The 24,874-nt window shown below is 40.8% G+C and overlaps 1 protein-coding gene across 1 annotated transcript; it reads right to left on the bottom strand.

Moving 5' to 3' along the window:
- Nucleotides 1–586: 586 nt before the first annotated feature.
- On the bottom strand, nt 587–24,370 carry WBP2 (WW domain binding protein 2). The gene is made up of 8 exons (XM_070739888.1): nt 24,177–24,370; nt 21,664–21,772; nt 18,673–18,808; nt 11,375–11,467; nt 9,483–9,623; nt 7,231–7,350; nt 4,248–4,324; nt 587–2,741 (listed from the first exon to the last, which is right to left on the bottom strand). Exons 1-8 carry the CDS (start codon nt 24,233–24,235, stop codon nt 2,688–2,690), a joined length of 789 nt encoding a protein of 262 aa, XP_070595989.1. The 5' UTR covers nt 24,236–24,370; the 3' UTR covers nt 587–2,687.
- Nucleotides 24,371–24,874: the final 504 nt, after the last annotated feature.

The following is a 24,874-nucleotide window of genomic DNA, read 5'->3' as shown; positions in this document are numbered from 1 at the left end:
TGCCAGGAAGGGGCCGACGGCCAGCCCAGATGCATCTCAGGTGATGGGTCCAACTGCAGTCCATGTGGTGCCCCCGCCCGACCCCTGCCATGCTGCCAGCCGAATCATGAAAGGAGCAGAGGGTGGGGCAGGTGCTCCATTGGAGGGCAGCCCCTCTGCACTGCGCTCTGGCCTGCTCTATTGGACTTCGGCCACGACGGCCCTGGCAGTTCTACCTATCTCATTCAGGTCTGGAAAGGTAAAACATTACTGATAGTCTTCGACCTGTGATCACAATTGAGTCCCAAGGCAGTTGTTAAGTGAGTTTTGTCTCATTTCACTACCTTTTTTCCCCTCTGCTAATCGAATCACTGCAGTTGTTAAGTGAATTTGGCTTCCTCTATTGATTTTACTTGCCCAAAACCAGCTGGGAAGGTTGTAAGTGGCGATCACATGACCCCAGGACAGTGCAACTGTCATAAATACACGCCAGTTGCCAAGTGCCTAAATTTTGATCAAGTGACCAGGATGCCATAACCGTCATAAGGGTTGAAACAGGTCATAAATAACTTTTTTCAATACGTTGATCCAATGAACCAAAGCAATGTGATGTCATGTATTTTATTTCACAGTCTCAACAAACCAAAAGATAACCTTGCATTCAAGAGAGCCATTTCACATCCATATTGATAAAATTTCTCCAAAATACAAACTGATTTTCCATATAACAATTTTGTTACATCACTTTCATTTAGATAGCAAATCTAGGGAAAAATGCATGGCTTTTTAAAAAATATACTATAGGTCAGCTAGAAACTATTTGCAAAAACCGTACAGTACTAAAGAAACCTAAAATATGTTGTAGTCAGTCTGCAAACCTAGTTATCAGTTAGATGGTGTTTCAGGTTCTAGGGGAAAGAGCGCTGCCACACTTTTTGTTGGAAAAGTATCTGAAGCAATACTTCCAACCTGAACTGAGACGGGTCTACAGGTGTGTAGCAGAATAATGCTCAGAATAATGCAAATGGGTCATAAATAAGTCTGCTTGTTCAAAAATTGTAATAAAAGCGAAACATTTGTGCAAAAGTCAGGGAAGCAAAAACTAAGCATTGCAGAAGCATACAGAAAGACTATTCACCCTCTTCTGCCATGTTCTTGTTACCGAATGCTGTTGTTTTGCCCCAGGACAATCTGGAACAAAAGTCAGGAAGCAATTTATATCTACTGCCAAATTGGAGAGCGCGGACGTGCGCCCAAAGTTGGAATAACCGATGTTGCTTCAAGCACTACATAGAACCTGGGCCGAAGCAACAGTGAAAAAAGGCCCAATTTTGTGGCCTTTAAAAAAAAATTGTTTGTATTGGCAGTACTGGAAATGGCAATTTCAAGTATTTTTCTCATCAAGGGCAGTAAGTAAGGATATATAGTTTTACAACAGTTTTATATCTATTTCGTTTCAGCATTAAGTCAGATTCAATGTTCAAAATGAAGAGTTCATTATTATTAGACAGATGAGGGGATGCCAGCACTAGGATTTCAACTGTTCCGGTAAGTTTCCAAAATCTTTGGAAACCATTACATCTAAAGACCTACTGCCATAGAAAATTCCTAAAACCCTACCTCTTACCCTCCCCTCACATTTCGTTTTCAAGAAATATTTTGGGCCTTATTGTGATCTGAATATGACATTTTACTCATAAGAATTGTACTTGAGGAAAGAGAAAATTCACAAAGCCCTACAAGATGTTGACTCTTTTTTTTTAGAGCAAAACCTTTGAATTTATAAAGTTAAACCAAAGAGTTATTGAAAGGTAATCTGATGTTCGCCACACAGTGAGTGTGATGGCTGAAAACCATAAAATAAATCTGTTACTTCAAGTTGCAATACTCTCAAAATTAAAGGAATAAAATCTGTGCAATATTCAACTAAAGACATAAATAAGCTTATATGTGACTATTTTCTTTCTTAGAAACCATATCACCTACTAGTAGGACAATCAGCCATTTGGTCAAATCAACTACCCTGTTAACTATAGAGGTAAAGATGCTTTCCTGGCTAAAATTATGCAGCCACCACTTTGCTACTGTTAAAACTGAAAGAGCCAAGGTATTAAGAGAGTAGACAAGACTGTCCGTAGTGTGAAGCATTTGTGCTACCATACATGCATCTTGTAGAAGAAATGGCAGAAAATCCCATGGTCCAAGTAGAATCAAATGTCTAATACATGCTGTCAAATTTGTCACATCATCAGTGAACTTCCTTAATCGGAGGATGGCAGAGTTCATGCAACGAAGAACCAATCAAAAGATCACAGAGATAATTTTCTTCCGAAGCTTCACCGTGGATGAGCTGGGCAGCACCTAAAATATCAACACCTACCAAATGCAATAGCTGTTGACACGTTTCAGACAAAGTAGTTTTTCTTCAAGAAAGAATGTTCTCTGGGACAATTAAAAGGTGGGATAGAGGAAAAGACTCCATTATATCATACAGAGGAGAACAATGTATTAAGTGTCTGTGCATTCCCAAACCCAGGAAAACGTTAGAAACACTTTCCTACTGGCACATATATCCGTTATTTCTGTCCATGAGAGATACATGTACTGGGGATAGGGGTGGGGAGACAAGGTGGCTCTTATCGCTGTCATATCCCTAATCAATATTAAGCCACATGGCAATAAAGGATGCGACATGTGATGATGGTTCTCTACTGGGTTTTCTTGTCCTCTGGAGGAAAGTAAGGAGGTGGAGGAGGCTGGTCCTAAATTACATGAGAGAGAGAAAAAAAAATACAACAATAACTTCAGTTTATTATTACACCTTTTCCAACTGCAGTGTATTTCTTATACTGTACTTTAGACCAGTAGTTCTCAACCTGGAGGTCGGGACCCCCTTGGGGATTGAATGATCATTTCACAGGGGTCGCCTAACACCATGGGGGAGGGAAAAATCTCATGGTGTTAGGAACTATTCTGGTGCCTTGGGACATATTTTTACAATCTGACCAATCAGGTGTTTACAGAGGTGTCCCTCTGACCTTCCTGCCAATCAGCTTAAAGCTGTTGGGAGAATTGGTGCTAGACTTATAGTTGGGGATCACAACATGAGGAACTGTATTAACGGGTCCCGGCATTAGAAAAGTTGAGAACCACTGTTTTAGACGTATAACATATATATATATTAGACTTATACTGCACAAAACATGTCCTTGAATTGATTGTGAAGGGTGTTCCTCTTGTACTATCATGTAATTTTAAAAAGCTTGGGTTTTTTTGTCCTAAGATCTATTTTAGACACACTTTTATATCCTTGTCATCTACTCTTGCTTTACTGGCATCAGACAGGGTTAAATAAATGAAAATGGCTCCCTAATAATTAGTCCCATGTGCTAACAGTGTTTTTGTAATATATAGCAATATAGAAGCTATTGCATACAAGTTGGAAGGTTATTTAAGGCAATAGAATATACACGGTAAAGGGCCTTTGGATGCAGTCTGAGGACATACAATGCAGCCAACTTGAACAAAGAACCTTGGATCGAGTTAGTGCCTGGGTAGAAGAGACATTGGGAATCCTTTCAAAGTTGCTGTAAGTTCCATGATGAAAGAAAAGATGACACTCGCAAACACTGTCAATCAAGGCTGCCTTAAGGGCTGTTAAAAGGTTCAGCAAAGGCAAAAGCTTTGTGACATTGGTTTTTTCCTCCAAAAGCTAATCAAATTCCCCTGATAGAGCCTTTGCAAGATAATCTTATTAAAATTAACTCTATAATGGTGGAAATTATAGAAATAATTTCTATAAAACATCCTCAGATAGTGCAACCCATCGGTAAAACTATATACACCTGATTGCCATCTGTATCTCCCTCATTTTATAGGCCTTTCTTTAAAAATCTGAATATACACATATTTATGTCCTCCACCACAAATATAGACAGTAGATCGGGCAGATATGAGGAAAGGCAATGAAGCTGCAGTTGAGAAATCAGAAAGAAGGAAGTGGAGAAGCTTGGAACACAGAAAGAAGAAGTGAATACACAGGCAAATTTCTAGAAAAATTCATGAGAAGAGGAAGGTATCATTGGGGTGGTGAAATGCAAAAAGACCCAAAAACAAGAATCCACCAAAGTTAAAGGTAGATTTAGGGGGGGTGTTAAAAGAGAAATCAGTGCGTTAAATGTTTTCAAAGAAAGGAAATGTAAACATTTTGGGATGCAACCAAGGTACACCTTTTTTTGGCTTGCTCTACATATATTTTTGAAAGTTACCATGGGCATGTAGACATTATGAGGGTTGCCTGGGTTGTAATATGCACTTGCAGCAGCTTCTGCAGCCTTCGCTTCAGCTGGAAAAAAAACCCCCAACAATACATATTAGTGATTATTGTTTAATCAATTTTATATAGCTGCCTATCTCACACACGACAATAAAAATAGAGAAAACAAAATACAGTATAACAAATAAAAACACATAGCACCTGAGTATCCAACAATTGTGTAAAAGCTGTTTATGGATGAGTTGCATAGATTCAAATAGAGTGGGGGAGAGCACTTAAGTTTAAAAACACAAGCTGGATATGCATATTGTACTTAGCTGTTGAATAAATTGATTTGTTTTATTTTGGCTTAATGTGGTGCGTGGGTTTATGTATTATTGTTTGTAAACCATGCTTAACAATACATGTGTATAGGAATCTAGGCAGTTGCGGTTTATTCAACAAAATACATAATATATAAGTCTTTCTGATAACTATTAAGCTGGAAATTAGTGTTGGACCTGAATGTTCAAATCATTGTCATATTCTGTGCTAAATCAAATCAAACAGATCACACCGTCATTTAATGCAATGTATATAATCCCTGTTGTAATTCTTTTGCCATTTTTGCCCAAGGTTGTTGTCAATTTGTTTCCTAGAGGAATGCAATCAGCTAACTCAAATTCTGTGAAGTCCTCTAAAGTTATTCAAAGGACAAGGCTGAAACAAGGAAGCAGTTTGTATCATCCAGTTATTGCTTCCAAGATAGAATACTGCCTTAGCAATCGATCATTTCCTGTATTATACAGTATTGAACTTGCTTCTCATATTTCCCTAAAGGCAGTATAAGGCAAGGACAGAAACTCTACTATCCTTTAATCATATAATAATAGGATTATTCTGTTTAACTAAAAAGGACTTTTTTCCACCTACTTCCTAAGTAGTGAAAAATATTTTGTATTTTGTAATATATAGTCCGGCTCAGTATTCAACTCAGACCTCAGACCTACTGCGGGGATATGTTTCAAGAACTGTAAACCCTTATTACTCTTAAGAATCAAACTTGAAGTTACTAAAAGCCACAGTCAGGGTAAAAAACTGAAGTCTTTCCTGATTTCCTTCCACTCTAGGCAGATGTCTAGTTTTTGTGCACAAGAGGAAGATTATACCCTCTGACATGCTGCCACTCTTCAACACTAACAGGCCTATTGCCAAACACTGACTCCAACATCAAACATTGAATTTGCCTCTAAATTTTTTTCTCTAGTTAGTTACATATGCAGTGAACATTTCCTCTTTGTTTTGTAATATTTGTTAAAAACTCCTAGCCCAATGATGGTGAACCTATGGCACGGGTGCTAGAGGTGGCACACGGAGCCATATCTGCTGGCATACGAGCCATTGCCCTAGCTCAGCTCCAACGTGCATGCGTGTGCTGGCCAACTGATTTTTGGCTTGCACAGAGGCTCTGGGAGGGTGCTTCTGCCTTCCTTAGAGCCTCCGTGGGGGAGGGCGTTTTTACCCTTCCCCAGCTCCAGGGAATCCTTTGGAGCCTGGGGAGGGCAAAACATGAGCCTACTGGGCCCACCAGAGATTGGGAAAGAGGCCGTTTCCAGCCTTCAGAGAGTCTCGGGATGGGGGGGGCAGGAAAAGCTGTTTTTGACCTCCCCAAGCACTGAATTACGATATGGGCACTCACACATGCACGATAGCATGTGTGCACGCTCTTTCGGTACCCAAGGGAAAAAAGATTTGCCATCATTGTCCTAGCCTGTGCTGTTGGACAAAATTATAGTCAAATGAATAAGGGAGAGTTTAGGAGAAAATGGAACCAATTCAAGCACGTAATGTAATTTATATAATAAACTATGAGGCCTGGCTTTTGGCACACGTTGCATCCATATAAACTTAGGAACATGCCCTGCATGTTTTTCTTTTTCTTGTATATCTGTAGGTGCTTGGCTATCTCCTTGGTACCGCCCGATGCTCCAGAGCACTCCGCTCTGACTGACAGACAAGGGCAAGCCCAGAAGGTCGATGCCAGCAAACGTGGACTCACCAGGCAGATCAGAACAAGCCCTGACAGTCAATGCGTTAAAAAAAAAGGAGCGAAGGCAAGTAGCGGCAGGAGATGAGGCTCCACTGTCAGTGCTCATTGTTAATTAGCACTATCGAGAGAGGGTTATAATCCGAAGTCTTTTCAGAGAAAGAGGGGGAGGAAATCGCTCAGAAAGTCCAGTAAATCCGCTGGGTAGAAGGCCAAATTCAGGAATGGAGAAAGAAAGCCATGATCATCCTAGTCTGAGGACCAAGTTGAAACTGGGTCCTAGGAGGGCGGATCCAACAGACCTGAACCCTCATTTTGACTGGATAAGGATATCCCATCCTGTACGATGGCTCCACCCAGGATGGAAAGCTTATTATGTTAAAAAGCCATGTAAATAAAACTTGTGCTGTTATTCTGTCTATGTAGGAATTAACCACCTCCCATTTTTACTGAAAACTTAGCCCTTCCTGGGTTTATATATGATGAAATTTGCTGGATGTTTTGCCTTTTGTTGGTGATACACAGAGTGATCAAAACCCCTTTTTCCCTTCTCCGTGAACTGCATTTGCACAAAAGGCAATTCCTTTATAAATAGATTTTGTTTGAGGTCCTACAAAGGAGATTAATAGAGCTTCAATTGAACCCTTTTTTTAGAAATTAGCCATCCGAGTTACAAAAACATCATTACAGAATGGCTTTCCAAAACGTCTTCTTTCAAATGGGCTTTATCAACAAAACAAATGCTAATATGGTCTGCTAAGCCTAGCACAGCCTTTCCCAATCTGGTGCCTTCACAATGTATTGGTTGGGAATAACAGAGTAGTATACCAACATACTGGCAAGGCACAAGTTAGAAAGGCTACATATGTGAATCCTGATTCAAAGGCTTTGTGCCAATCTATCATTTTCCAGAAAATTTCCAATCTTGGTCTGTGTGCAAACACCTTACCTGCTGGAGTGGTGGGAAGATCTGGGCCAGCAGCAGGTGGTTCCATAGGCCCAGGATAGGGAGGAGGCGGAAGCTGCATGTATCCCATAGCACTATCCATTGGTGGGCCAGGATACATTTCTAGGACAATGGAAACAGACAAGTGAAAAACACGCAAAAACAATGACCGTATTTTTCAGAGTATGAGACATACTGGAGTAGAAGACGCACTTTAGTTTTGGGGAGGAAAACAAGAGGGGGAAAATCTGCCTCCGCCTCCCAGTAATTTACCTCCCAGCAAACAGTACAGATGATATACACTGTTTGCTGTGTATTTCTCTACATGTGTGGCTGATCCATTGAAATAGCAAAGAATTGGAGAAATGTACATTAAGGCAGTCTGTTAATGCCAGAAAGTTTTCTTAAATATTGTTGTGGTTGGCTCTGGCCCAGCTCCTGCCCCAGGGAATGTGGAGGTGGAGGCAGGGGAAACATCAACATGTCCTAGGCCTGTTTTGTTGTCGGCCGAGTCAGGGAGTGCAGTTTCCTCGGACGAAGAAGAAGGTGGGGGTGACTTGGAAGAGGGGGGCTTGATACACAGCCCAGGAAGCCAATCACCATTATCTTCGGTTGATTCAGATGACGAAGTGTTAGATCCACACAGACATAGACTTATGCATCAAAGAGACCAATTGAGGAAATATTACAGGAGATAAGAGAGGCCACCTGTGTTTGGGTGGGGCTCCAGTAATTAGAGCTGCTGCTATAAATAGCACCGTGCTAGTTTGGCCGTTGTGGAAGATTAACTGATTGCAGTTCTTAAGGTCGTGCCTCGCTGTTTCTGAACTTTGTGGATTTTTCACACCTTTGACACCAAAGCAGAGTAAAGTGTGTGTGTGTTTCACTTCGTGAGAAGAAGGAGGGCTGTGACGTTTCTTCACAGCTACTAGCTAAGTACTTAAGGACTGATTAAGGGACTTGTACAGCCTACAAGGTTGTTTTGGGACGAGTGCTCCTTGCAATACAAAAAGGGTGCTTTGTTTCTTTTGAATTTTGTGATAAAGGGCATTGTTTTGAATTTTCAAATGTGTGTGTGTCTGAAATCTGTACCCGTGAATTTTCGGGAGGCTTCTACCAGAGAGCCCGGCAGAACAAATATAATCACATTGACTAAGTCAGGGTCTAACTCTGCTGCCTTGTTTTAATACTAAATGGGACACTGTTACATTTCAGATTATACTTTTCCAGATCTTTAAAATTGATGTGGCTTTCTGGGAATATATATTATTCTGTGCTATTTAAAAGAAGATACAATAGCACTGAGCCTCTTCATATCAAGCATTATTTTTTAAAAATGTCTTCATTTTGTTAAGTTGTCTATAACAATAATAAAGCAGTCTTTTAAAAGTAAGTCTAATAATTTGAACATTCTATAGACATTTATAGTTTTTGACTTATCTCCTTTTATCCAATTTCAGCAGTCTCATTAGCACAAGAAAATAAAATTTTGCTTCTGCCTCTGCCACCCAACAATTTGCCTCCTTGTTTCCATTTCAGTTTTAGCACATGGCCTGCCCACAGGCTCCTGAATCAGTTGTGGGTCGGGAGGCTGAAAAAATCAGTTGCTTGTGCTAACCAGGCTCTGTTCTCTTTGCTGCAAGGAGGTAAAATGCTGCATGGCAGAGGCCATAGGGTGGGGGTGGCTGGGTGGGCTACATTTGGTGTATAAGAAGCACCCATGTTTTCACCCACTTTTGGGGTGTGTGTCAAAAGATGCATCTTATATTCTGAAAAATACGGTAGTCGAGACAAACCAGAGTATCACTGAAATGCCTGCCTCAAGCTGATCTTGTTGAGCTCCATTGAAGGGTCCAATTTATTTAAAAAACAACAAGAACTCGGCAACTGACATATCATAATATGGCTCATTCTGCAATCAGAGCTATTTCAGATATATTTCTGACCGTGCTAACTGGCTCCCTTGTGATTATACAGGCATCTGAACACTTTCATCAACCTATGAAAGGTATGGAGAAGTACTGGGACAAAGATGAACCATATATTATCCAGTAGCAACTTTGTAAGAACTAAAAGCAAGTGCTTTTACGCAAAACAAACCTCACTTACATTTAACAAGAGAGTTGCCGGTTTGGATGACAATTGAAAAAGAGGCAAAAATCAGAATGAAACGGTGAGCCTTAACTGGGTTTCTTTGCCATATTTCTAACTGAAACGTGAGTTAAAAGTTTACTTCTTTTATTTTCAAAACTCACCAGGTGGCGGTGGTGGGTAAGGGTATCCTGGAGGAGGAGGAGGGGGATATACCCCATTGGTAGCAAGTGGTGGAAAGGTGTAGCCCCCATTTGGCATGTACGAGTAACCATAGGCTCCATTGGGAACTTCTCCTCTTGAAGCTAGAAAAAAAACCAAAGATGAATACGTTAATTCAACCAAACTGTCAGGAAGTGTTTGAGGGATACAACAGCCAGAACCCACTTCCACAAGACAATGGCGTACATGAAGCTCACTGACAACCGAATACCAATTAAAATCAACAACTAGCAATATCAGTCATTACAGGTCTTGAATCTCCTACACAGATGGCCCTCCACTTACAACCATTCATTTACAGACCATTTGAAGTTACGATGGCACTGACACAATCCTCACACTTATGACTATCAGAGCATCCTGTTTGTGGTTGGCAACTGTCATATATTTATGACAGTTGTAGCACCCTGAGGTGATGGGATCGTCATTTGCAACCTTCCCAGCTGGCTTGTTGCAAGCAAAGTCAATGGGAACAACTGGATTCGCTTAATGACCACACAATTCAATTAACAATGACAGTGATTTGCACAGCGACCGTTGGCAAAAAGCTGGTGCAGCTGCCTTGTTTAAGAATCTAAATTAGGGTCCCAATGGTAGTGTTATGTTGAAGACTCCCTAAAATTATGCTAGATTGTTTAATTCTATTTTCAGCTCCTTTTCACAAAGAGGATTTGTGAAGCCTGGTGCAGTAGCCAAAAATGAAGCCAACACCATCGAAAACACAGTTCTGGCTTTCTGTTTAAAGGCTCTAATGCACAAACTCGCTGTGCATGTTACTGTCATGTAATGTTTCACAATGTGTTTTCCCCTTTGTGGAGCTGTGGACAGTATGGCCTGCGTGTGATACATCTGGCCTATGGGCCACCAGTTTGACACTCATGCTCTAATGTATCAGATAAAAACAGAATAGAAATGCAGAATCACGGAGCAAGCAGAACCACCTGGTCCAGCATTGAACTAGTTAGTGGAAGAAAACAGGACAACAGGAGAAATGAAACTTTCCTCTGTCTCATGAAAGCCAATTTGATACTAGTTTGATACCAGAGTTCAGAGGCAGCAGAAGGGGACAAGGGAAAGGATGTGGTTGGTTGAAAAGGTGGATAAGAAGGAAGGCTATAATTCTGCCCTTAGCCGAAAGGAAATCTGAAAACAGAACTGCCAACTGATAATCCATTGGTTTATGGAATGACAGACACAGTTGGTCCTTGACTTATGACCACAACTGAGCCCAGAATTTTGGTCATAAGTTGTTGCAGTGGTTAAGTGGGTCATCCTGTGACCTGACTTGATTTTACCACCATTGTTATGATGGTCATTATATTGTTACAGTTGTTAAGCAAACTATGTGCTCATTAAATGAAGCAAACGACAGTTTTTTGCTGCAAAATAGGGTGGGGGAACATTGCAAGGATGCTGCAACCAATCATAAATGTAAGCCAGTTGCCCAGCACATGAAATGCAATGACATGTTGGAAGTGGAAGGGTGGTGGGGGAGAGAGACAGGAAACCACAGTCATAACTTGATGGATAAATAGCTTTCTTGAAGTCCATTGTAACTTCAAATGGTCATTACGTGAGAATTACCTGTATTAAGTAAGACTTCTGTTGTAACTGCTAAGTCAAGAGTGAATGCATCACACTGGGGCTCTCATGATAAAAAGAATAATCTTAAGATAGAAATACCAAAATAAATGCTTCTTTTGTGATCAGCTTTATTTTAATTCCCTCAACTATTTTAAATAATCCAGGCATGTATCCCAATTTGAAATACATTTTCAACTCTTTACCTACATTTTCTCTCCCACCTTAGCAGCTCTTCTTCTGTTATAAATACCTTGAGATGCTACTTGCAACATACGCTGTCCAAACTCAATAGCACCTCCAGCTGAGAATGTCATTTTGAATGTTGCAGATCCTTCCCAACCTCCTAAGAGAGGTGGAAAAAGTAAAATGAGCTTGTCTATTAATCAGGTTATCTTATATCAAAGAAAGAATCAAGCTATTCTCCAAAGCACCTGAAGATAGGACAAGAAACAATGGGTGGAAACTAAACAAGGAGAGAAATAACTTGGAACTAAAGAGAAATTTCCTGACAGTTAGAACAATGAATCAGTGGAACAGCTTGCCTCCAGAAGTTGTGAATGCTCCAACACTGGAAGTTTTCAAGAAGATGTTGGATAATCATTTGTCTGAAGTAGTTCAGTGTTCCCTTGATTTTCACGGGGGATGCGTTCCGAGATCGCCCGCGAAAGTCGAATTTCCGCAAAGTAGAGATGCGGAAGTAAATACACCATTTTTGGCAATGGACAGTATCACAAGCCATCTCTTAACACTTTAAACTCCTAAATTACCATTTCCCATTCCCTTAACAATCATTTACTCACCACTGAATAAGACACTTAGTGATCTTGATATTTATAAACATAATTATTTATTAACAATATTTTTTTTTAATTTGCAAAAATTATTAGTTTGGCTATGACGTCATTGGGCGGGAAAAACCGTGGTATAGAAAAAAACCTGCAAAGTATTTTTTAATTAATATTTTTTCAAAAACTGTGGTATAGGCTATTCACGAAGTTCAAACCCGCGAAAATCGAGGGAACACTGTATAGGGTTTCCTGCCTAAGCAGGGGGTTGGACTAGAAGACCTCTAAGGTCCCTCCCTGTTCTGTTGTTGTTGTTGTTGTTGTTGTTGTTGTTGTTGTTGTTGTTGTTATTATTATTATTATTATTATTATTATTATTATTATTATGGTTCCTGACATCCTTATAAGGCTCCTCCTCTATCAGCTTTCCACTCAGTTTCAGTCTAAGTCTTTTAGAAAATGAAGGTCGTGTTCTTTTTTAAATTTAAATCTTAATTTAAAAACACACGGTGGCTCAGTGGCTAAGATGCTGAGCTTGTCGATCAGAAGGTTGGCAGTTCAGCGGTTCAGATCCCTAGCGCCGCTTAACAGAGTGAGCTCCCGTTGTTTGCCCCACTTTCTGCCAACCTAGCAGTTCGAAAGCATGTAAAAAATGCAAATAGAAAAATAGGAACCATCTTTGGTGGGAAGGTAACAGCATTCTGTATGACTTTGGTGTTGAGTCATGCCGGGCACATGACCACAGAGACGTCTTCAGACAGAACCGGCTCTTCAGCTTTGAAACAGAGATGAGCACCGCCCCCTAGAGCCGGGAACAACTAGTACATGTGTGGTGGGAAAACTTTACCTTTATAAAAGCAACTTTAGAAAATGAGGGTTGTATTCTCCTTTTCTCCTTCTTATTTTACTTACGTTACAGAGTTGGGCTGATAGTGATTAGCCCAAAATCATCCAGCCAGCTTTCGGTGTCCCTAAGGTGGGACTAGAACAGATCATTTCCTGCTTTCTAGGCCAGCATTTAACCACTGCACCAACATGCTCTCTACTTGTTGCGACTTTTAAGAGCAGATACACACTTTCAAACTGTGGTGCCAGAAAATAATTATTTTTTCATTTAGATAATAAAATCTGAGAACTAGATAATTCTGATTGTTTGTGAATACAGTGTTCCCTTGACTTTCGCGGGGGATACGTTCCAAGACTGCCCACAAAAGTCAAATTTCCGCGAAGTAGAGATGCTCCCTTTCTTTCCTTCCTTCCTCCCCCTCCCTCCTCCATTCCTGGTTTTACTTACCCCCAGAACCCGCAGGGGCAACGGGGGGGGGCAAGCTGGGGGCTTTGCTACGCTCGCTGAGGTAGCGGTTGGTGGTAGTAAGGCTTGGCTTCAAGTGGAGCGTACCAACGCTCCGAGAATTAAAGGAGAGGGATTGGGAGGCTGGGGCGGAAGCTGAGCTTTTATTTAAAGAAGCAGGACCGCTGGGGAGGGGGAGGAGGAGAGCTAAAACGCACAGTATTGTACATCGGACGTCCCCAGAAAACCCTTGGTATGCAAAAAAACCATGGAGTATTTTTTTAATAATATTTTTTGAAAAACCGTGGTATAGACTTTTCGCGAATGCCGGACCCACAAAAGTCAAGGGAACAGTGTATAACTGTTCCCACCAAATATAAAAAACTGGTTACTATTTAAGGGCAGGGAGAATTGGGTGAATTTTTTTTTCTATAACAGTTGAGCATAGTACAAAAGTGTAATTGAATACTATGTATATAATGTGCAACGATGATAATGTTGCAGGGAGATGGATTTTAAACAACAAAAAAGACCTGTGCTTTCAAGAGCCATCAAAAGCCAGGAAAGAAAAACAACAATAATTTGCAAACAATAACATTACACAGATTAAATTTGTTCTGACCGAGCCAGGGCAAATTTGATTTGTTAAAACATCTTCGCAACTACTCTTCAGATAGCCAGAAATCAATGTATAATGGCAACCATTTGAAGTGAAATTAAATCAGAAATAGGAGTTTATCTGGACTAAAAATTAGAAGGATTATAGGAACAATTTAGACCTACAGGACAGATGACCAAACACATAGACAGCCAGTTTTCAGTAGCCATATTTCCTCTATTGCTGTAGCCATTTTCTAATACTGTAGTATGCTATCGGTACTCCAAAGGTACCTCTCTAAAAGTAAAATACAGTGTTCCCTCGATTTAAAATGGCTTGTTGTGCCATTGCATGCACGAACTACAGGACTCCTGTGAGCTTCATCATAATGGCACAGCTGGTGTCCTGCCGCTCGGGCTGTGCCAGTACAGTGTTCCCTCGATTTCTACGGGGGATGCGTTCCGAGACCGCCCGCGAAAGTCAAATTTCCGCGAAGTAGAGGTGCGGAAGTAAACACACCATCTATGGACAGTATCACAAGCCATCCCTTAACACTTTAAACCCCTAAATTACCATTTCCCATTCCCTTAACAACCATTTACTCACCATTATTACTGGTACTCACCATTGAATAAGACACTTAGTGATCCTGATATTTATAAACATAATTATTTATTAACAATAATTATTTTTTTTGTTATTTATTTGCAAAAATTATTAGTTTGGCGATAACATATGACGTCATCGGGTGGGAAAAACCGTGGCATAGGGAAAAAACCGCAAAGTATTTTTTAATTAATATTTTTTGAAAAACTGTGGTATAGGCTATTCGCGAAGTTTGAACCCGCGAAAATCAAGGGAACACTGTACTGAAAAGATATGATCAGTATGACCAGACACTTTAAACGATCCTTTATTTCCCAGCTAGATTGGCAGATTGGATATTTGAAACGGACTGATCCTGAGCGTCACTCAGAAGTAAGGCTCTCTGCTCTTCTAATACAATATAAAATGACGTAAATTGACATTGTCATATTCCATTCTTCTGCTAAGACAAATATCGAGAGATACAGCAGGAGGAAAAAAGCTACTTAGGAGCTTTCAAGTCAATTAGATATGAAACTTACGATCAAACAGAATTGCACAGCCATCAAAAAGCAACCGAGATAAGAATCCTGCTATAGATTAATGACCTCTGTGGGATTTCAGAATGCTGCATGTCATAAGCCATTTAACCTAAGCAGACGAAGTACAGTGTCTGATTTAGTTTTACTGTAAGAAATAAAAAAGATGAGATCCAGTTTTATGACATCTTGGTTCACCATACTTAATGAGGGTGGTCAATGTTTCCATCAATTTTGAAACTCTTTAAAAGTTTCCATAGTGTGTGGGTGGGGTGGGGAGAGGGGATGACTGTTCCTACAACGGAAATCCAGTCACGGTGTAAGATAAAAATGTTAAAAAATTCAAAATTAAAATAAAATTGGAACTATAAAACAAGAATACATTTTGTACTCATGTAAACTTTGACTACCAAAGTTTCCCAAAAAGAAGGAGGAGGCAGCGGGAGGAGGAGGGGGTGGAGAAGGAGGAAGAGGAAGAGGAGGAGGAAACGGAGGAGGAGGAAGAAGAAGAAGTGGAAGAAGAAGTGGAAGAAGAAGAGGAAGAGGAAGAGGAAGAGGAAGAGGAAGAGGAAGAAGAAGAAGAAGAAGAAGAAGAAGAAGAAGAAGAAGAAGAAGAAGAAGAAGAAGAAGAAGAAGAAGAAGAAGAAGAAGAAGGAAGAAGAGATGAGACCAGAGTCAGAGAATTGAATTGGAACAATACTGATGATCTTGGAGGTATCTCTCCTAACAGTTCAGGTACTATGAAAGACCATTCTCTTCTTTAGCATAAAAGATTTGCTTTAATCATGACGGTTGAGACAAACATGCTTATTTGGTCTTTTGTTATAAAGTAAACTAGCAAGAATAATATTCAGAACAACAAAGGTAGAAGGGAACTTGGAGGTCTTCTAGTTCAACCCCTTGCTCAAGCAGGCAATCCTGTACCGTTTCAGACAAATGGCTGTCCAACCTCATCTTAAAATCCTCTAATGATGGAACACCCACAACTTCTGAAGGCAAGCCATTTCACTGATTAATTGTTCTCAATGTCAGGAAAGCACCGCATGCATTATTTCAGGCGTGATCTTACCGAGGCAATGTTTAGCGATACTAATGTTTCAAATGACCTTGGTACAATCCCTCTGTCAATGTAGCCTAGTTACATTGGGTTTTTTGATAGCTGCAACACAGGTTGAGATGTGATTGTCCATTAGGACTCCTAGATCTGTCTCACAATTACCACTGCTGAGCAAGATACCGCCTATTCCATACCTGTGCATTTGGGGTTTTTTGCCTAAGTATAACACCTTAATTTTCTTACTAGTGAACCACATTTTTTTAAACAGGGCCCAGTATTAAAATCTGTCAGGATCTTTCTAGATGTTGAGTCTATCTTCTAAAGTATTGGCCATTCCTTCTAGCCTGATGCTGCCAGCAAATTTGATGAGTTCCCCTTCTATCCCCTCATCTAAATCAGAGGTCCCCAACCTTTTTTGCACCAGGGACCGGCATTAAGCTAGACCAGTTTTCCATGGCCCGGTGGGGGGGGGGGGGGGCGCTTTGGTCATATGGGGGTGGGGTTCATTTCCTTCATTTCCTCTTTCTCTCATTCCCTCTTTCTATCCTTTCTATCTCTCACTCTTTCCTTCTCTCCCTCCCTTTCTCTCTCTTTCCTTTCTCTCATTCCCTTTCTATCCTTTCTATCTCTCACTCTTTCCTTCTCTCCCTCCCTTTCTCTCTCTTTCCTTTCTCTCATTCCCTCTTTCTATCCTTTCTATCTCTCACTCTTTCCTTCTCTCTCTCCCTTTCTCTCTCTTTCCTTTCTCTCATTCCCTCTTTCTATCCTTTCTATCTCTCACTCTTTCCTTCTCTCCCACCCTTTCTCTCTTTCCTTTCTCTCATTCCCTCTTTCTATTCTTTCTATCTCTCACTCTTTCCTTCTCTCCCCCCCTTTCTCTCTCTTTCCTTTCTCTCATTCCCTCTTTCTATCCTTTCTATCTCTCACTCTTTCCTTCTCTCTCTCCCTTTCTCTCTCTTTCCTTTCTCTCATTCCCTCTTACTCTCTATCCTTTCTATCTCTCACTCCTTTCTCTCCCTCCCTTTCTCTCTCTTTCCTTTCTCTCATTCACTCTTTGTCTCCTGGGGCTGCCTGCGCCTGCCCTGCACCCCCCACCGCGGAGGGAAAGCATTTGGTATCGGCACCACCAACCCCCCCCTCCACGAGCAGCAAAAGCCTAAGCGGCGGGGTGCGCCCTTTGCATTTCGGCATTGGCGCTCTCCCCTCCACGAGCAGCAAAAGCCTCAGCGATGGAGCCGAAAGGCAAACGACGCAATCCGTCGCTGAGGCTTTTGCTGCTCCTGGAGGGGAGAGCGCCAATGCCGAAATGCAAAGGGCGCACCCCGCCGCTTAGGCTTTTGCTGCTCCTGGAGGGGGGGAGGATTTAATCCTCCCCGCCCCCCCGGCAGCCAAACCTCGCTGAGGCTTTGGAGTTCGGGCGATCCGACGGAGTTCCCGCTCCCACCAACGCCCTGCAGCCGCGCCAGAGCCACCGCCACGAGAAAGCTTTCCAAGACCCATCAACGTCCCGCTGGAAGCTGCCCTCCCGCCAGCCGCGCCGCCCCGGAGCCCCGAAGGCTCGCAGCAGAGGGAGGCAAAGTGGCGCGCGGCAGCCACAACAAGCCCGCACTTGTTGCGCGATGGGAGCGCGAGGACGACCGCAGGCGCGACCCGGGCAGCCTTTCGACCGACTCGCTTTCGCCGCGCCCGGGAAGCGGCCGCTACGGGGCAAAAGGCGCGTGGGCCGGAGGGAGCGCCTTCTTCCGAGGGGCCACTCGCGCAGGCCCCGCACCTCCCGTCCAGCCATGCTCGAAGGAGGCAGCTGGCGAAGCGCAGGGTGGGCCGAGCAGAGCCGCGGCGTCAGTGGCGGCCGAGCACCCCGCCCCGTCGGGGAAGGAGCCGGGAGGGAGCGGTATTTAACCCGGGGCCGGCCGGGTGCGACGGCAGAGACGGCTGACCAACCCCCACGAGAGGCTCGAATAGCGGCGACGTCTCCTGGGGCTGCCTGCGCCTGCCCTGCACCCCCCACCGCAGAGGGAAAGCATTGCCGAAATGCAAAGGGCGCACCCCGCCGCTTAGGCTTTTGCTGCTCCTGGAGGGGGGAAGGATTTAATCCTCCCCGCCCCCCCCGGCAGCCAAAGCTAGCTGTCAGCGGCGCCGTGGACCGGCTGAAAAACCCCAACGGCCCGGTCCTGGTCCGCGAACCGGCGGTTGGGGACCTCTGATCTAAATAGTTTATGAAGATGTTGAAGAATACTGAATCTAAGACAGAAAACCTGGGGTACCCCACTATACACTTCCATGTAGATTTAGTTCAATTGAAAACTATGTGTGGTTGGTCAGATATGAATCCATCTATCTATCCCACATTTTTCTATCTTACCAAGAAGTAGTTGTGGTCTACTTTGTCAAATACCTTACTGAAGTCCAAATATATTTGTACACAATATGTTCACCCACTATGTTCTATGTTCTATGTTCTCTATTTTCCTCCTCTGAATATGTCACCAACATCTGTTACTACAATGCATAATCTAAACATTTCACCACCACAAAGTAATTACAGTACTCATGTGTTAATGTATTTTGCAAGCAAATTAAAATGAATGGAATGTTCATTACAAAGATAACGGAGTAGGATAATGCCAATAATTTGTGAATTGATCTTTGTAAGAATAGCATAAATCAAATGCCAAAAACACAGGGGTACTTACCCCCTGCCTCTGCTTTTACTACACCCTTGATATAATTTGCTCCAAACACAGGCTGCTTAATTTCACATTCTTTCATTAAATAAAAGGGCATCATGAAAGACTGCATTGCATCTTTTCCCTTAGATACAAAAATAACCTGCAGGCAAAAAGAGTACAGATTTTTAATGTTTAGAATCAGAAAACCAAAACATTAGATTTCACCGCTACATGCTAAGAAAATCTCAAATGATATTTTATAACTAATAGGTACTTCAATTAATGCTTCCAAATTCTTCAGAAAATGGGAACCAACAATTTATTTGATTGATACTATGAAGCAGTAGTATTAATCTGTTTCCTGATAACTTTTAAATTCTCTCTTTTTAAAAAGAATTTATTATTTCACCATCTTTACCTAAATATCCATACCTATACCATAATATCAAAGCATACCTAATTATACATTTCTATCCAAAATGCCATAAAGAAATACCCTAAATTTACGCCTTTTGTACTTTTATCTCTTGTCTGTTTTCCTTCTATATTTCATACCACTCCCCTCCCTCTATCTCCCTCTCTCCCCTTCCTTTCTATTTCCTCCTCCTCCCTCTTATCCTTCCCTAAGTCCCTCTAATCCATTTTATAGTTAACAGACCAGCAATTCAAAATCCTAACTTCATACCAACATTGGCGCTACTCTTAAACTTATATCTTTTCCTTTATCCATATATATGAATATGAACACACAGTTAATGGTGACAGAGTCGTCTTCTACAGCTGCCGGCCGAGAGACTGGTGCCAGCTCCCTGGGGGAGTTGCAAGGCCCACCACAGACTGACTGGTGCCTCTCTTCTTCAATGCCCCTCCAGGGCGTATCTGATCTGGTTCCAATCCGGTTCCAGGTCTCCAAACGGCTGGGATTCGGGTTTCCCCACAGAGCAAGGGAGACACCCGTAGCGCTGTGATTTTGGCCATGCCCCCCCCCGCCCCCCAGCTTTTAAATACTCAAGAAGCTCAGCTGATGTACAGTATTAATCAAGTAGCAATAGCAATAGCATTTAGGCTATTAGCATATACCTCGCCATAATGCTTTATAGCACTCTCTGAGCAGTTTACAATATCAAAGTATTATTTGCATACTGGATGCTACAATCTGTGCCCTCATTTTACCAACCTGGGAAGGATGAAAGGTTGAGTCAACCTTGAGCCCCATCAGGATGAACATGTGGCTGTGAGCAGTTTGCCTGCCATACTGTATTTAAGAGCCACCACGGCTCTTATCCAAGTGTTTGAAATACCCACCTGCCCTGTACTTTCAAGCTACTGAAGCAATTCTAGAACCTCTTTTTGCTAGCTCCAGCTTGCTCTCCCAACATAATTCTAGTAGTGCTTCATACTGCAACTGGGAACACTCAAATTAGCCATTGGAAATGAAAACTCATCACAAAACTTCAAGGGATAAGGGCATTGCAAATCATGCCATCTATTACAAGGCCAGATCTTTTTGTAAGCCCTCAGCCACTGCTTCATGTTGCCTAGATCTGAAATTATGGGACAGGAAAGGAAAGGACAAGGCCAGCCTTACAACTACCACCTTTGCTGCTCCTATTTTACACTTCAACTCATTTTATGTTTCTTTTCATTTGACTTTTGGACTTAGCAAACATATAAATGCTAATTCCAAAAGTCAGCCGTGCTAACATAAAGATTAAATGCAATTACACAGTTTTTAACAGAAGGGACTACATTGATACATCTCCATATCAACATAGTTAAACTGCAGAACTGCAGAACAAATAATTGCTGCCAACCTGCCTTCCATTGAGACCTGTATACTGCATGAGTCAAAAAAGAGGGCTGTGAAAATATTTACTGAAACATAAACTGTTTCAACTCCCACCTTCAAAACGTCGCTACAGAGGACTGCACACCAAGACAACTAGACACAAGAACAGCTTTTTCCAAAACACACTCTGCTAAACAAATAATTCCTTCAACACTGTCAAACTATTTACTAAGTCTGTACTACTATTACTACTAGCTTTTTCTCATCATTCCTATCACCCATTTCCTCCCACTTATGACTATGACTGTAACTTGTTGTATCCTTAAGATTTTTATTAGTATTGTTTCTTCATTGCTTATTTGACCCCTATGACCATCATTAAGTGTTGTATCCAGTAAAGGGCAGCCATTCGCGGCCGTACTGGAACGCTCCAATGATGGTGGGTGCCCCTGTTTGTACCATATGATTCTTGACAAATCTATATTTTCTTTTATGTACACTGAGAGCATACGCACCAAGACAAATTCCTTGTGTGTCTAATCACACTTGGCCAATAAAATAATTCTATTCTATTCTAACCTAGAATATCAAAGGTTTAGGTAGAGACAATTATAGAAACATAGAAGTCTGACGGCAGAAAAAGACCTCATGGTCCATCTAGTCTGCCCTTATACTACTTTCTGTATTTTATCTTAGGATGGATATATGTTTATCCCAGGCATGTTTAAATTCAGTTACTGTGGATTTATCTACCATGTCTGCTGGAAGTTTGTTCCAAGGATCTACTACTCTTTCAGTAAAATAATATTTTCTCACGTTGCTTTTGATCTTTCCCCCAACTAACTTCAGATTGTGTCCCCTTGTCCTTGTGTTCACTTTCCTATTAAAAACACTTCCCTCCTGGACCTTATTTAACCCTTTAATATATTTAAATGTTTCGATCATGTCCCCCCTTTTCCTTCTGTCCTCCAGACTATACAGATTGAGTTCATTAAGTCTTTTCTGATACGTTTTATGCTTAAGACCTTCCACCATTCTTGTAGCCCGTCTTTGGACCCGTTCAATTTTGTCAATATCTTTTTGTAGGTGAGGTCTCCAGAACTGAACACAGTATTCCAAATGTGGTCTCACCAGCACTCTATATAGCGGGATCATAATTATCAGGAGCTTTAGGATGTTTTTCTCTTTCCAAGTGTGCATGTAGAAAATATGCATTGCTTACTTACTCGATAGGGAGTCATGAAGACACTGCCTTTCTTGGTCCCCTTAAAAGCCTCTGGCATATGTTCCATATCATGGAATGTCATTTCAATGTGCTCGTAATTCATCAAGATGCTATACTCAAACAAAACAGACATCAGATACTACGTTTTAATTTCTAATCGTTTGTTTATATCTAAGGCATATAATATAAGCTTTAACACCACTGGCACAAGATTTCAACAAATGCAATCTGTTGATTACTAAATGCAAACAGGCACACAATGATTATCAGTGAGGTTGTCAGCAACCCTTTTTGTTGAAAAAATGAACATGAAAATATCACCCAAAAATGAGCCAACGTTACTCAGCATGAGTAAAGCCAAAAGCAGTATTCTTAATACAGCCAGTTACTATGTATAAAATGGCATAATTCAGTAAAATAAATATTTTATTCCACAGTTTTAATACTGTAGCAGCAATATCAAACTATTCCATCTGTCACTTGGATAGGATTGTTATTTCAATTCATATATTTTGTGCAGCCTGAATCAAGACAAATTTTCACCTCTCTTAGTCTTCTTCTCTTCCTTAAAATTGACTGAAAAAGTTCCTATCAGCCTTTCTCAGTACTGTATATATGTTTCTAAGCTCTGTAGAAATAAAACTGGTACTCTCTTCATGTACCATTATTCTATAATCTTTGCTTACAATAGTGTTAAAAATCAGTCTTCAGTCTGATGATTTATTATCTTTTAATGCTAAAATCATATTTTCATTTTTATACTGGACCAAGACAAATTCCTTGTGTCCAATCACACTTGGCTAATAAAATTCTATTCTATTCTATTCTATTTCCAGTGAAGAAATTTACATAGAAAACTTTGTAATGCGAGGATATTCAATATACTCTGCCACTTCCAAAATGCAACTGCTTTTTCTGACAAAAGAACAAAGAGTGGCAAAAGCATGTTCAGATAGGAATAGCAGACATTGTAGTAGACTATACTATTTCATAACATGACATCATATAACATGACATCAAGAAACCTTCTAGTAGTTTAACTTTGCATTGGACAAAATCATTATAAGATTCTTATGGCATAAACTCTTTCCTATTGTAGAAATATATATAATGCTCTTTATGAAAATATTCTTGGAACTTTGCCAAAGTTTATTTCCATCTTTAGTTATATTATTTTGAGTTAATTGTTGCTATTAATTCATTTAATTTTGTTTAGATTTGTTGTCTTTATTTGCCATGACTATTATAATTTACTGTATCTTTTTATTTGCATATTGGTTGTTTCAATTTACTTGCATAAATATGGAACACCTTTTCTGTTTATGGGCGTACTTCTTAATTGTTTCATAAAATATACTGATTCAGCAATATATGAGTAGAATAAAGTTATCAATATATGAGAAATAGCTAAGACAAGTTGGAATAAGAGAAATTTCCTCATTATTTAATCCCTATGACAATCATTAAGTGTTGTACCTCATGATTCTTGGCAAATGTATCTTTTGTGTATACTGAGAGCATAGGCACCAAAGTGTCCAATCACACTTGGCCAATAAAGAATTCTATTCTATTCTATTCTATTCTAAATCATTATGTAATTTGGAATATTTACCTGTGTCTGCTTTCCAAAGCTGAAGTTTGATACTGTTATATGTTCTGTAATTCCTGTTCCCCTTACCCTACTATTTCATTTACAATGTTACAATGTTGCCGCTACATCCATAGTTCCAACTTTTATTCTCATTAGTTTTCCAATTGTTATTATTTATTCTCTCAGCTTTGTCTTTGTTTTCTGCAACTGGTATTCCTTCCAACTTTTTTCTTCCAAAAAGAGTGTGTGGAAACTATGATTGCTAAGTTGACTCTTGAATTGGCTTGCATCTATTGACATGCCAACTGCTCAGAATTATGCATATTGCCAACAATGGAAATAGGTATTTATATTATTGATATTTAGTACTAATAATATCATCCTGCCATAGGAGAAAGGGAATAAGAGAGAAATCTTGTTTGTTTTAAAGCATCTTCACGGGAAATGAGGGAAAGTCTTTGGAAACAAAAAAAACCAAACCCACTTTACAAAATTTTACGAGCTGAGGATATTTAGTAAAACACATTATGCTCAGGACAAGTTCTATCACACATAATTCTTAGTTGTTTTTCCATTTATTAGCTAATTTTGTTTTAATCTGACTGCCTTTCAGCCGCACTAAAGCTAAGACATTTCTAGGAAAATAACCTGACTGTAGCTTAACCAAAAATAAAGGTCATAGTGCTACTCTAAAGACTAGCCAGTTATGATGGAAAGGGTCGAATGGGACCCCTGACAACAAAAGCAAGAAAAGGCGAGATGAGGGAGGACGGAAGGCGAACTTTCTCTCCCCGCCCCTGGAGGCGGGGCATCTGCGAAAGGGCGGGGCCCCGGGAATCAGGAGCCGGGGAGTAAAGGGGGAAGAGCCGCTGACGCAGTATGCTCAGACCGGACCCAACGAGCCGTAAATGCCGCCCCAGTACCTTTCGCTGTTATTGACAATGACGCCGCCTCCCTCCGAATGGTTCCTGTTCAGCGCCATGGCCGCTAAGCAACTGATGACTCTCTATCCCAACGCCGGCTCGACTGAGAGGCTCTAAGCCGTTAATAAAGCGGCTCTACGCAAGTTCTGCGAGCGACTTCCGGCTTAGAGGAGCTCTAGGCAACGAACAGAGCCGGAAGAGGAATAAAGCAATACGGGAGAGGGGGGCGATGCCAAGGCATGGTGGGTAATGTAGTTTACCGGTTAAAAAGGTGGCTTTTGATCACGGTAACATTTGCAGAAAAGTGGGTGGGGTGAAGTTGGTAATGACGAGCTACTGTCGGTACGTGATGTGGGATAAATACACTAGATTCTAGTCTCAATAATTGATGCTTTAGTAAACACAACTATGTAATATCGGAATAAAGTTTAAAGTTACATAATGCTAAACATATAATAAATGTTTAGCATTATGTAATAATGCTAATAATAAACATAACGCTAGTAAATAAACCTAATGCTAATAAATAAACCTAATGCTAGTCTCTTAAAGTTTTGCTAATTACCGTTGATACAATACTTTCAGATTCTATCTAATCTATTTTTATTTATACATCTCTCTTATGTATCTCTATCTATTTCTTATATATCTCTTACCTATTTTTATCTATATCTATTTCTTATTTGTTTGTTTGTTTG

This window comes from Erythrolamprus reginae, chromosome 2 (assembly GCF_031021105.1).
Source record: "Erythrolamprus reginae isolate rEryReg1 chromosome 2, rEryReg1.hap1, whole genome shotgun sequence".
Classification (NCBI taxonomy): Eukaryota; Metazoa; Chordata; class Lepidosauria; order Squamata; family Dipsadidae; genus Erythrolamprus; species Erythrolamprus reginae.
The sequence above is the reverse complement of the archived record's forward strand: the minus strand, read 5'-3'. Positions and strand labels throughout refer to the sequence as shown.